General features: G+C 43.8%; 1 protein-coding gene across 2 annotated transcripts in view; it reads right to left on the reverse strand.

The window, feature by feature from the left end:
• Positions 1–416: 416 nt before the first annotated feature.
• Positions 417–12,931, reverse strand: part of LOC126443342 (ankyrin-3-like) — a 42,913-nt gene continuing 30,398 nt past the window's right edge. For both annotated transcript variants that reach the window (XM_050090937.1, XM_050090936.1), the window contains exons 5-6: positions 12,414–12,563; positions 417–947 (exon numbers count right to left, since the gene is read on the reverse strand). In XM_050090937.1, the coding sequence (XP_049946894.1) occupies positions 455–947; positions 12,414–12,563 (643 nt within the window). In that variant the 3' untranslated portion in view covers positions 417–454. The remainder of the gene's footprint in view (positions 948–12,413; positions 12,564–12,931) is intronic.

The following is a 12,931-nucleotide window of genomic DNA, read 5'->3' on the forward strand; positions in this document are numbered from 1 at the left end:
TAAGCCTAGATACTAATCTGACAGGTGACACGTACGTAAGCATCCTGTCTCATCACCTGACATCAACTTATTTTGGCCCCTTTCCACTACCTAATCTGCTCTGTCCTGCTAGCCCAGGCATTTCAAAAACATCTATTAATTTTGTCATTTTATAGAAGTTCCACACAGCACCAAACATGGACCTAAAAAGCATTTTCCACCAATAAAATACTGTAGAAACCTGATGTTTATTATTAATGAGAATTATTCAATTTCTTTTGAATTTTCAGCAAAAGGAGTGCCTCTCCTTTTACCTGTAGTAGTCTAGAAGCATTCTTGTTGTAATGGTACTGGGGTCGTTGTATGTACTATGTAAATATAGGTGCAAAGCAAGACTGCAGGATTTTCGTAATTCTTTATGTTAAAAGTAGCAGAGGTCGCATAAAAAGCTTTATTTACTCCAGATTCGTTTGCATTACACTGAACTTGATCCTAGGATGTATGTGAGCTGCTGGTGGTTGTTCCGCTCGGCTAGGTCCAGCGGGGTGTCCGCATCGTCATTCCTGACTTCCCTGTCAGCCCCTGCCTCCAGTAGTGCAGTCGCCGCATCTGCGTGTCCACGCCATGCCGCATCGTGCAGTGGTGTCCCCCCATCGCTATCCCTGGCGTTGGGGTCGGCAGAGGATGCCGCCAGGAGCCGCACCACAGCCGCATTGTCATTCCATGCAGCCTGATGCAGAGGCGTGTTCTGCCAATTGTCCCTGGTGTTGACATCTGCTCCATCCTCCAGCAGACACCTCGCCACCTCCACGTGTCCCCTGATTGCTGCCCAGTGCAGTGGTGTCCGCTTGTCGTCGTCCTTCGCCTCCACGTCGGCCCCTACTGCCAGCAAAGTTCGCACCTTGCTCACTGACCCCTCCTTAGCTGCCACGATTAGCATCTGGTCCTTCTCTTCTCCAGAAAGATCCCTACATCAAAAGAAAGACACTTACAAATTGCTCCCAACACATACGTCTGAGGACAAAACACTATCGCAGAACTGTGATGAGTTCCAAAAAGTCATCTCTCCAAGAAGGTTACCACAATAGACTGGTGTCCAAAATTAAAGCAAGAAACTGCGATTTCCCCATCGTGTGTCTAATTCCCAATGTAATCATGCCAACTGTCATCAGGTACCTGAACCATGGTGTTCTGCATGGTAGCTGGCATTCCAGTCACTGAACAACTACAACGATGAAGTCAGTGAAACTACAAAATGGGGTAGTGTTTGCTGGGTAGTCTCACATCCACAATCGCTGTAGACACAGTTACAGACGGTGGAGTATGCTACAGAGAAGACGCCTACCAGGCTCCCTGCGCTCTGTTGTTTCTCAGATGTGGGGACAGTTTGTAGAGACAGAAACTGTATCTCAAAGACGAGGGCAGGACCCAACACTTCTGATACCAGAAAGGGAGGGCCGCTATCTGGCTAAAAGGGCATCACTGCACCGCCTTGTTACTGCATGGCAACTGCCATCTAACCTCGCAGCATGCACTGGGTGTGTTGTATCGAGGTAGACGTTATACAGAAGGCATCATCAGCAGAGTGGCCTTTATTGTTAGAGATCTGTTGTATATGTACCTCTGACACATCTTCACAGAAAGAAATGTTACAGTCGTCAACATGCCACCTAGATGGCCGAGCAAAGGATCCATGTCCTTTTCACAGGTAAGTTCCAATATAGTCTGTCGAGTGATTCTCGACGGATTTGCATATGGAGGGAATGCGGAACACGATTTCGGAAACCAAACAGCTTTGTAAGAGACTGATATCGAAGAGGACGCCTGATGGTGTGGCCACAGATTATGTTGACTACTCGAACACCTCTTCATGACGTTGTATGGGTGAATCGGCTAGGTTTAACTCCTGTCAGGTATCGCGACGAGATCTTGGGACCTTATATGCGGTTTTTGCGAGGTGCTCTGGCGTAGACTTCGTATTGGTGGACGATAATGCTAAGCCTCATAGAGATCAGGTGATTGACGTTTTCTTGGGAATTGAAGATATTGCACATATGGAGTGGATCGCTCGATCTCCCAATTTGAATCCCATAGAGCATGCCAGTGACACACTAGGGAGATGGGTTGCATCACATAAGCATCCGCCAACAATTCTTTAAGACTTGCGAGTAGCTCTGCAGGAAGAATAGTGTAATTGCCTCCACATGAGATCGATGACACCATTCACAGCTTTCCCTGTCACTGTCAGGCTTGCATGAGTCAGAGGTGGTCACACCCGATGCTGAACACATTAACCAGATGTCGAATTGTGAGTGCAAATCGGTTAAGTTTTAAAAAAAGAAGAACATTTTTATCTACCTTTGTGCATTTTGTAGCTGTTTATCTTTTTATATTTTACAACGTTTCTATTTTACTATCACCTGTTTCAACTATTTTATGGTAAAATACACGTAACCTTGCAAAATTTCCATTTGTTGCTTTAATTTTGGAAACTACGGTACATCAAATTTATACCATTCAAATTACTAGCCGAGCTGCATGTTGGCTTCGTAAACATACTAAAGACCTACTGATTGGGCCGAAACGTCGGTTTTAGTTTATTATTGTTGTTAGTTTTTAGCAATGACGCGGCATAATACCCAGAAGAATTTTAATCACTATGACACTGGTCGCGGAATCCTACGTTCTTATAACACTAAAGACCTGACAGCATTTAGGTATATTGCTCTTGTGGTCTTCTGTCCAGAGACAGCTCTGATGCTGTTCTCCATACTACTATAGCCTGTGCAAGCTTCTTCAACGACAAGTAACTTCTGCAACCTACATCCTTCTGAATTTGCTTTGTGTATTCATCTTTTGGTCTCCCTCTACGACGTTTATCCTCCACGCTGCCCTCCAGTACTAAACTGGTGATCCCTTGATGCCTCTGAACATGCCCTACCAACCGAACCCTTCTTCTAGTCAAGTAGTACCACAAATTCTCCTTCTCTCCAATTCTGTTCAGTACCTCCTCATTAGTTACCTCATCTACCCATCTAATCTTCAGCATTCTTCTGTAGCACTGCATTTCTCTTCTATTCCCTTCTTGTTTACATCGTTTCTTGTCCATCTTTCACTTCTATAGAGGCCTACACTCGATACAAAAACTTTCAGAAAAGACTTCCTGACACTTAAAATCTATACTCGATGTTAACTAATTTCTCTTCTTCAGAAACACCTTCCCTTCCATTGCCAGTATACATTTTATATCCTCTCTCCTTCGACCAAGATCAGTTATTTTGCTTCTCAAATAGCTTTACTCGTTTACTACTTTAAGTGTCTCATTTCCTAAGTTAATTCCCTCAGCATCACCTGATTTGACTGCATTCCTTTATCCTCGTTTCGCTTTTGCTGATGTTCACCTAATATCCTCCTCTCAAGACACTATCCATTCCATTCAACTGCTCTTCCAGGCCCTTTGCTGTCTGTGACGGAATTACAATGTCATTGGTAAACGTCAAAGTTTTTATTTCTTCTCCATGGCTTCTAATTCCTAATGCAAATTTTTCTCTTGTTTCCTTTACAGCTTGCTCAACATACAGATTGAATAACTACAGGGATAGGCTACACTGTCAGATCAAAAGTATCTAGATACCTCTATCTAATGTGTGTCTGAACAACAAGTGTAATGAGAGGCCGATCCGCCAGTATAAAAGGAGGCCGAGAGACTTGTGTCGTCAGTACAGAACCAGAAATAGCAGAATGTGTCCATCAGGGGGGTTAAGGACTTCGAATGTCCGATAGACACTGGATGTCACCTGAGTAACAAATGTACCAGGAATGTTTCGACCCTTACACAGTAGCCCTAGGCGACTTTTGGAGACGCTGTTGTGAAGTGGAAATGCAGAGCAACAACCATAGCAAAAGGTAGAAGAGGCATGTACTGATGGACAGGAACCATGAAGCTTTATGGAGGGTCGCTGTAAAAAATCGCATGAAGCACTGCAGCCAGCACAAAGACTGTGCATAGGGAGGTAAAAAGAATGTTGTAAAATGGTCAAGCAGCCCCCCCCCCCCCTCAATGAGGCACACATTTCTGCAGTCAGTGCTACGCAACACTTAAATTGGTGAAAAGCGTGACGCCACTGGACAATGGATGAATGGAAACGAATGGTCTGCACAGATGAACCACCTGTGGCAATCCTATGGAAGGCTCTGTTTTTGGCTGATGACTGTTACCTGCCATCTTGTGTAATGTCAGAAGTGAAGGAGAGAGGAGATGGCGTTAAATTATTGGCACATTTCCGTGGTTATGGTATCATTCCCCTATTGAGCTTAAGAGAACACTAAATTCGACAGCATAGCAAGCACGTTTCCCAGCTTCGTGTACTGCATACTGTAGATCATCATTGTTTGCGTTAGCAAGACAGTGCTTCTTATCATAAATCATTATCTGTCAGGCAAGAATTTTTGGACAACAACATTATATGAATGTACTGCCCGCCCAGAATTCCGAGCTAAACCCAATGCAATTGCTCTGGATGAGTTAGAAGCTGGCTTCGCTGGAGACTGAAGCGTCCAACGTTGAGGAATAATGGGTTCTCATTTTCCACAGAAGTTCACACCCATTACTCAAAGTTCCCTCAGCAGAATAAAAGCCTTGATAGAGATTAAACTTTGACACACCATTTATTAATTTTCTCTAACAGGTGTCCATATACAGTCGATGAAACTGAATGTCTACTGAGAAACGGGCCATGTTATTTACATCTGACGTAAACACCTACATTTTGATACTACGAACTGCGTGTTGCATGCTCAGCAATAATATGTAGCACTTCCTTTATGAACTAAAGACAATATACATTCTATTAATCTGTCAAATGAGATTATTTTAGCAAGTAGTTTTCTACTCGGTTTAATGTGGCCTGCCACGAATTCCTCTCTTGCACCAACCTTCATCTGAAAGTAGCACTTACACCCTACACACTCAATTGATTGTTGGATGTATTTAAATCTCTGTCTTTCCCTTCAGTCTTTACGCTCTACATCTCCTTCGTCTTGCCAGTGTTTCCGTATGTCGCTGATTCTGGAGAGTAACCCCTCATTCCATATCTGACAAGTCCACCTAATTTTCAACACTTTTCTCTAGCACCACATTTGACACGCTCCTAGTCTCCTCAGTTTCGGTTTTTTGCCACTGTCTACGGTTCAATATCATACAAAGTAGTAATCCAAACATAAATGTTTCATAGCAGGAGAATTATGGTGGCTAGTTGTACCCATATTGCCTTTGCTACTATGCTTCTCATGCCCTTCTTGCTTCGTATATCAAGGGTTATTTTGGTTCCAGAATTTCTTAATATCGGCTACTTCATGACCACCAATTTAAGTGTTAAGTTTTCTGACATCTGCTATTTCTCAGTAGAATTTTCTTTTAGTGATTCATTCTCAATTCACATTCCTTACTCACCAGACTCTCCATTCAATCAACAGATCCTGTAACTCTTCACTTTCGCTGAGGATAGCAATGTCATCAACCAATTTTTTCATTGGCATCTTTTCACCGCGAATTTTATCCCACCCTTGAACTTTTATTATATTTCCATCACAGCTTCTTCAATGCGTAGATGGAATAGCAGGAGCAAAAGACTGCTCCTGTCCTACACACTTAATCTGAGCACTTTGATCTTTATCTTCCAGTCATACTGTTCCCTTTTGTTTCTTGTACATGTTGTAACCTACCTGTCCTTCCCTGTAATATAATCATATTTATGTAAGACTTTCGAAGATTCTGCAGAATTATATAATGTCGAACGCTTTTTCTAGGTCAAAAAACTTTTTGCTTGCTTCCATTATAACATACAACTTTCGAACCGCATGTCTGGTGCCTTTACTTCTCCTAAAGTCAATCTGATCGTCATCTGAGAGTTTCTCAATTTTCTTTTCACTTTTTCTGTATATCATTCTCGTCTGCGGCTTGGATGTATGAGTAAGAAAGGTGATTGCGCACTAGTCCTCACACTTATCTGCCCTTGCTATCTTGGGAAATATGTGGATGATATTTTTGTAAAAGAGTGGTGGTATGTCGCCAACTCACAGATTCTACACTCCAACTTGAATTGTCGTTTGGTTGCCACTTTAGCCATTGAACTTAGTAGTCCTGATGAAGTGTTAGGTACCCTGTCAGTTTTATTCGTTGTTAAATCATCCAGAGTTCTTTAAACTACTGGCTCTAATAGTAGATCCTGTATATCTTCCACGTCAACACAGATTCCTTCCTCTATCAAATCATCAAACAAGGTCCCCATTCGTAGAGGCTCTCAATGTAATCTTTCCACCTATGTGCTCTGTCTTCTGAGGCTGGCAGTGGAATTCCCATGGTGTTTGTAATTTTGATTTTTCTATATTATGTGTCAGTCCTGCAAAAGACTGTTTCTTTTTAGTTTTTTCACAATTTTTCTGCAGTTGTTTCACCTAGTCTACGCGGCAGATCCCACATATGTCATTTCTAAATGGCCTACACTGAGGTGACAAGCCATTCAATAGTGGTGTGCACATATACAGACAGCGGAAGTATCACATACACAAGGTACAAAAGTGCGGTGCATTGGCAGAGCTGTCATATGTACTCAGGTGATTCGTGTGAACGGGTTTCCGTCGTGATTATGGCCACACAGTGGGGATTAACTTTCAACACCAAATAGTAGTTGGAGCTAGATGCATAGAACATCCCATATCGGAAATAGTTAGGGAATTCAATATTCCAAGATACACAGTGTCAAGAGTGTGCCAAGAATACTAAATATCAGGCATTATCTCTCATCACAGTCAATGCTGTGGCTGACGGCCTTCATGTAACGACCAAAAGCAGCGGCTTGTGCATGTAGTGGTCGGTGCTAAGAGACAACCAATACTGTGTGAAATAACCGCAGAAATCAATGTAGAATATACGACGAACGTATCTACTAGGACAGTGCGCCAAATTTGCCGTTAAGTGCTGTGGCAACAGATGACCAATGCGAGTGACTTCACTACCAGTATGTTACCACCCGCAATTCCTTTCCTGGTCTCGTGACCATGATGGTTGAATGCTAGACGACTGGAAAAGCGTGGCCTGGTCAGATAAGCCTCGGATTCAGTTGGTGAGAGCTGATTGTAATGTTCAAGTGTGGCGTAGACCCCACGAAGCTATGGACCCAACTTGCCAAAGAGGGACTGTGCAAAATGGTGTTGGCTCTGTAATGGCATGCACCGTGCTTACGTGGAAAGGGCTGGGTCCTCTCGTCCAACTGAAAGAATCATTGACTGGAAATGGTTATGTTTGGCTACTTGGAGACCATTTTCAGCCATTTGTTGACTCAATTTTCTCAAACAACGATATAATGTCCGTGGGCAACAACTGTCCACGATTGATTTGAGGAACATTGTGGACAACTGGTGTAAATGATTTGGCCACCCGGAACGCGCATCATGAATCCCACCGATGATTTATTGGACATAATAGAGAGGTCATTTCTTGTACAAAATCTTGCAGCAGGAACACTTTCGTAGTTGTGGATGGCTATAGAGGCAGCCTGGCAACGTATTTTTACAGGGGACTTCCAACGACTTCTTGGGTCCCCACCACCTCGAGTTGTTGCTCCAGGTTGCGCACAAGCAGGTCTGACATGACATTAGGAGGTATCCCACGACCCTTGCCACCTCAGTGAATGTAGCTGTATTCCTGTCTTTCTCTGAACATTTACATGCTTTCTTATTTCGTTGATCAGTGGCAGTCCTTCTACAGTTACTCAAGGTTTCTTCGAAATTAGCTTCCCTTTATCTGTGTCTATCTGTCCACCACCTGTGATTTTACGTTCTAGAGATGTCCACTCCTCTTCAATTGAATAGCCTACTGTGATATTCCTTACCGCCATTTACACATCGTTCATTAACTTCAAGCACATCTCATCATTTCTCATTACTGCATGATGCTACATCGCTCTATGCTCATTCTTCTGGACGATTCTGTTAAACGTCACTCTACTCTTAATAATTATTAAATCTTTGTGTACATCTGGGTACACCTTACGTTCCAATATCTGATGTCGGAATCTCTGTCTGACAATGAAGTAATCCAGCTCGAATCCTTCAGTGTCTCTGGGTCTTTTCCAAGCATATTTTTCCTCACACGATTCCTGAACAGAGTATTTGTTATTACCATTTCAATTTGACTGCAGAATTCAATTAGACTTTTACCTCTCTCATCACTGTGCCAAGCCCATAATCCCCATGATAATTTCTTCTTTTCTTTACTCTACTATCGCATTTCAATTCCATACATCCTGTCTTTTCTCCTTTTGCTTGTGTCGTTGCCATGTTGTCGGTATTCGTTTGATGTCGAAACGCCGGCAGGTGTGGCCGAAGGGTTCTAGGCGCTTCAGTCTGGAACCGCGTGACCGCTACGGTCGCTGGTTCGAATCCTGCCTCGGGCATGGATGTGTATGATGTCCTTAGGTTAGTTAGGTTTAAGTAGTTCTAAGTTCTAGGGGACTGATGACCTCAGATGTTAAGTCCCATAGTGCTCAGAGCCATTTGAACCATTTTTGATATCGAATCTGGTGAGAAAAACTGTCATTGAGCAGTTCACAGTAGCCCACACACTCCCCTGCTTTCCTATTTATAACGAATCCCATTATACAATTTGCTGTTGATATTACCCCAATGCGTCTTATGGCAAATCCTTTGCTTTCTTCTATTTCACATCAATGACCCCCACTGTATCTACACTGGGTCTTTGCAGTTCCGTTTTTAAACTCCCTAGCTTTCCAACTACAACCAAACTTAGGAATTCAAAGCTCCAAGTCATAAAATGTTATCCCTAAGTTACTTATTCTACGGTCACTTCCACCTTGACAGTCCATTCCCAGGGATCCAAAAGGGTAACTTGTCCAGAATATTTTCTCAATGCAGATGCTGTCACGACAAGGTTCTTCTGGAGGTTTCACCCTAAAATATTTTCTAAATCCTCAACCGAAAGAGGCTGAAGGTCTTAGCAATTTAATTTAAATGGAACCTGGCTGGAGGCTGCATATAAAACACTAAGGAGAGTTACCATGAAAAGGCAGAAGGAGGTATCTTAAAATAATTCATGCAAACGGGCAAGACAAGAGCATTAATTTAAGAGATATTGAAACTTGGCTGAAGGAAGCACATCAGCAAATAATGTAATGGGTTAAGCCCTAGAAAGAAGAGTTTGAATTTTAAAAGACACAAGGCCGTATCTTAAAAATTTTCATATAAAATTAGGCTGAAGGCCCCTATACAAAAATAACAATCCCATGCCTTAAGGACAAGGTAAGAACATTAATTTTAGCTGATATTGATACTTGGCTGAAGGCCATATATCAAACAAATTGTTCAACGGCTAAAGGCCTAGAAAAGAGTTTCAATTTAAAAGGGACAAAGCTCTATCTTAAAACATTTCATGCAAAAGGGCAAAACAAGGAAATTAATTTAAGAAATATTAAAACTCAGCTGAAGGCCGCACATCAATAAAATAACTAAAACCCAAACAGGGAAATTACTATTAGCACACAAGGAACGGCCCTCAGAAGTTTCCAACGGTTAGCCAGGGATCGTAACACTAATGCCCGTTTAGGCGAGAAAGGCAGCTTGACCAGCAGTCTCTAAATCGGAAGGCAACCCAACCGACAGACAGCCGAAGAAGCAAGCACCTGATTTCGGTCACCGGACCAAAAACACTACAACCAAATTTGCAGCGAGGCGAAGAGACCATTAACACTCGTCTTAAAATATTGTTGTGTTAATAGGCCGAGGCACAATAACTACTGACATATATGAACGTCGCAACGGCTGTGGAACTACACGTCGTGGGGGACAGCATCAACTCAGTATGAAAACATTCACACGCTGCTGTGTCTTAGCCGATCAACTGGCTACTGCAGTAAGCAGACAGCATTACAGAACTTCTACATCTACATCGATACTCTGCAAATCACATTTAAGTGCCTGGCAGAGGGTTCATCGAACCACCTTCACAATTCATTATTCCAATCTCGCATAGCACGTGGGAAGAATGAACACGTATATCTTTCCGTATGAGCTCTGATTTCCGTTGTTTTATCTTGGTGATCGTTCCTCCCTATGTAGGTCGGTGTCAGCAAAATATTTTCGCATCGAAGGAGAACGTTGGTGATTGGAATTTCGTGAGAAGATTCCGTCCGCCTTTCTTTTAATGATCTCCAGCCCCAGTCGTGTATGATTTCTGTGACACTCTCTCATATTTCGAGACAATGCAAAACGTGATGTCTTTCCTTGAACTTTTTCAATGTACTCCGTCAGTCCTATCTGGTAAGGATCCCACACCTTGCAGCAGTATTCCAAAAGCAGACGGACAAGAGTAGTGTAGGCAGTCACCTTAGTAGGTCTGTTACATTTTGTAAGTGTCCTGCCAATAAAACGCAGTCTTTCGTTATCCTTCCCCACAACATTTTATATGTGTTCCTTCCAATTTAAGTTGTTCTTTACTGTAATACGTAAGAATTTAGTTGAATTTATGGCTTTTAGATTAGACTGATTTATCGTGTAACGGAAGTTTAACGTGTTTCTTTTGGCACTCATGTGGATGACCTCACACTTTTCGTTATTTAGGGTCAACTGCCACTTTTCGCACCATTCAGATATCTTTTCTAAATCGTTTTGCAGTTTGCTTTCATCTTCTGATGACTTTATTAGTCGAAAAACCACAGCTTCATCTGCAAACCACCAAAAACGGCTGCTCAGATTGTCTCCAAAATCGTTTATATAGATAAGGAATAGCGAAGGGCCTATAACACTACCTAGGGGAACGTATTGCTCAGTCGAACTGACACAGGGTACACAGTGTTGCACGAAACACTGCCACAAGAAACTCGAACACTCGTAAAAGGAATGACTGATGAACAAGTAGGACATATCACAGGAGGACACACACACAAAACCGAAGGACAGTCGGTGACGAAACACGTCGTCTGACCACACGACCGACCAGCAACCAACCAAGGTCATTTGCACTCAAACCACGTGTATCAGCAACGGTCGGGCGAGTCTCGCCTGTCCGGAGCTCAATGCAGCTCCTAACCGACTGAACCCCATGTCTCTCGGGAAGTGGGAGACACGGCGATCCTGGCACAATGGCTCTGACCCAATCATGCAGAGGTAGCTCTTGCCCATTGGCCAAGACGTTCTGCACAAGAAGGAACCGAACCACATCCTGCAAGATGAGCCAGTGATGTGGCCCAGAAGCGGTGAAAAAGACCAAATATATGTCGGCCGATGAGACGACCAGCGGTCGTCCCGCTCCAATCTCCGTCCGTCAAACAGTTCATCCTGTGTCACGAGCGGTCTGCGACTCACCGGCGCTCCTTCCCCGACTTCACTGCTGCTGCGTCCCGACTGCACTGCTGGTCCGTCTCCAACTCAGCCGACTTTCTTCGGATGGTCGACGTCCCAGAGACGCTGGCTCGGACCCAGCCATGCAGAGGGAACACAACCGACATCTCTGCACAGGAAGGAACCGACTGAAAATACACCTCGTCGATGAGGTGACCGACCGAACGCCCAACCAACGGTAGCCCTCGCTGGTACTAGCTGTGCGGACCTCCCGGAGGCTCAGTATCTGACTGCAACTACGTTTGGACTGCACTTCTGCCGCGTTCCAACTCCAACCGCTCCAGGTCCGATCACCCTCACTGACGACCAGACACACGACGACACGGAAATACTGTCGGTTGCTCCAGAGATGGTACGACAGTGCACGTATGGAAAGCGCTGCTGCTGCCGCTCACGGACAAGTAAGGTAGGAAGTTAGTGACGCTAGTAAGTAGAATAAGTAAACGAGGCGGGAGTAATGTAATAGAAGATGACATGGAATAAATGGCATGAACACGACTCACGCGTTCCCACAGACCCTGTGAGAGAATATCTCGTTATAGTGTAGGGAGAGTATTCGTGGAAATGCAAGACAATGCAAGTTTCAGAAAGTGTGAAGGTGATTGCTAGTCATAAGCAACAATCAAGATCCAGCCCCTACAGAATTAATTCATAAGATAGGAAACCATCCCTGTAAACAGAAACTGCATCTAATACACCAACACAGTTGCTATATTGGGGGATATATTCAGTATTATTGCATCTTGCAACAAATAATTTCATTAAGCGGCTCAGTTGTGTTAGGAATTGAAAATACGACAAGCTGCAAACCCATAGAAGAGTGTAGAGAATCCCTTGCATCCTTGCCTCGTCGAACGTCACAGTTATAAAAGAAGTAACTTTATACGAGAACTATAACTTCTGCTTTGTCAAAAACAGGAATTAGCGACATTCGATTTCTTTGCTTTAACACTAGGCTATCTCCCGAACATGTCGCGCTGTAGTTGTGGACAGTCTGCACATGAAGTGATGGAACTCACCGCAGGAGAGAAACGGCGGCGTCATCCGGCTGTGGAGTCGTCTGGGGAGTGGTGGGGGCCACAGCTGTGGCTGGGCTCCGGCCGTCGTCGCTGTGGCCACTGTGCGGCTGCGGGGAGGGGCCGGTCCTGCCCTCTCCAGCGCTCGGCGTGCTGCGCAGAAGGAACACTGCCTCAAAAAGGGTTTTCACATCGAAGTCAGTGGTCAGATTACCACAGACTGTACGCTGAGGTACTGTCCACACACAGATAATGCGAAACACACTGCCAAAGACAGTAGCGAGCCCGCTAAGATGAATTACTCAGAATTCAGATAATCAGTTTACACATTGCTTCTCCTAATTTTCTCGTACCTGTGGCCTAGAATATTACACAGTATTTGGTACAAAATAATACATAAATATAAGGCTCGTACGAAGCTCAGCAATTATGCTTATGACAGCTATGTGTTGACATAGTTTCAAAGTGAACGAGAGCAGACCGACCTCTCTGGAGGCCATCTGAGTGCCACCGGTTTTTAA

Source organism: Schistocerca serialis, unplaced genomic scaffold, assembly GCF_023864345.2.
Source record: "Schistocerca serialis cubense isolate TAMUIC-IGC-003099 unplaced genomic scaffold, iqSchSeri2.2 HiC_scaffold_1458, whole genome shotgun sequence".
NCBI lineage: Eukaryota > Metazoa > Arthropoda > Insecta > Orthoptera > Acrididae > Schistocerca > Schistocerca serialis.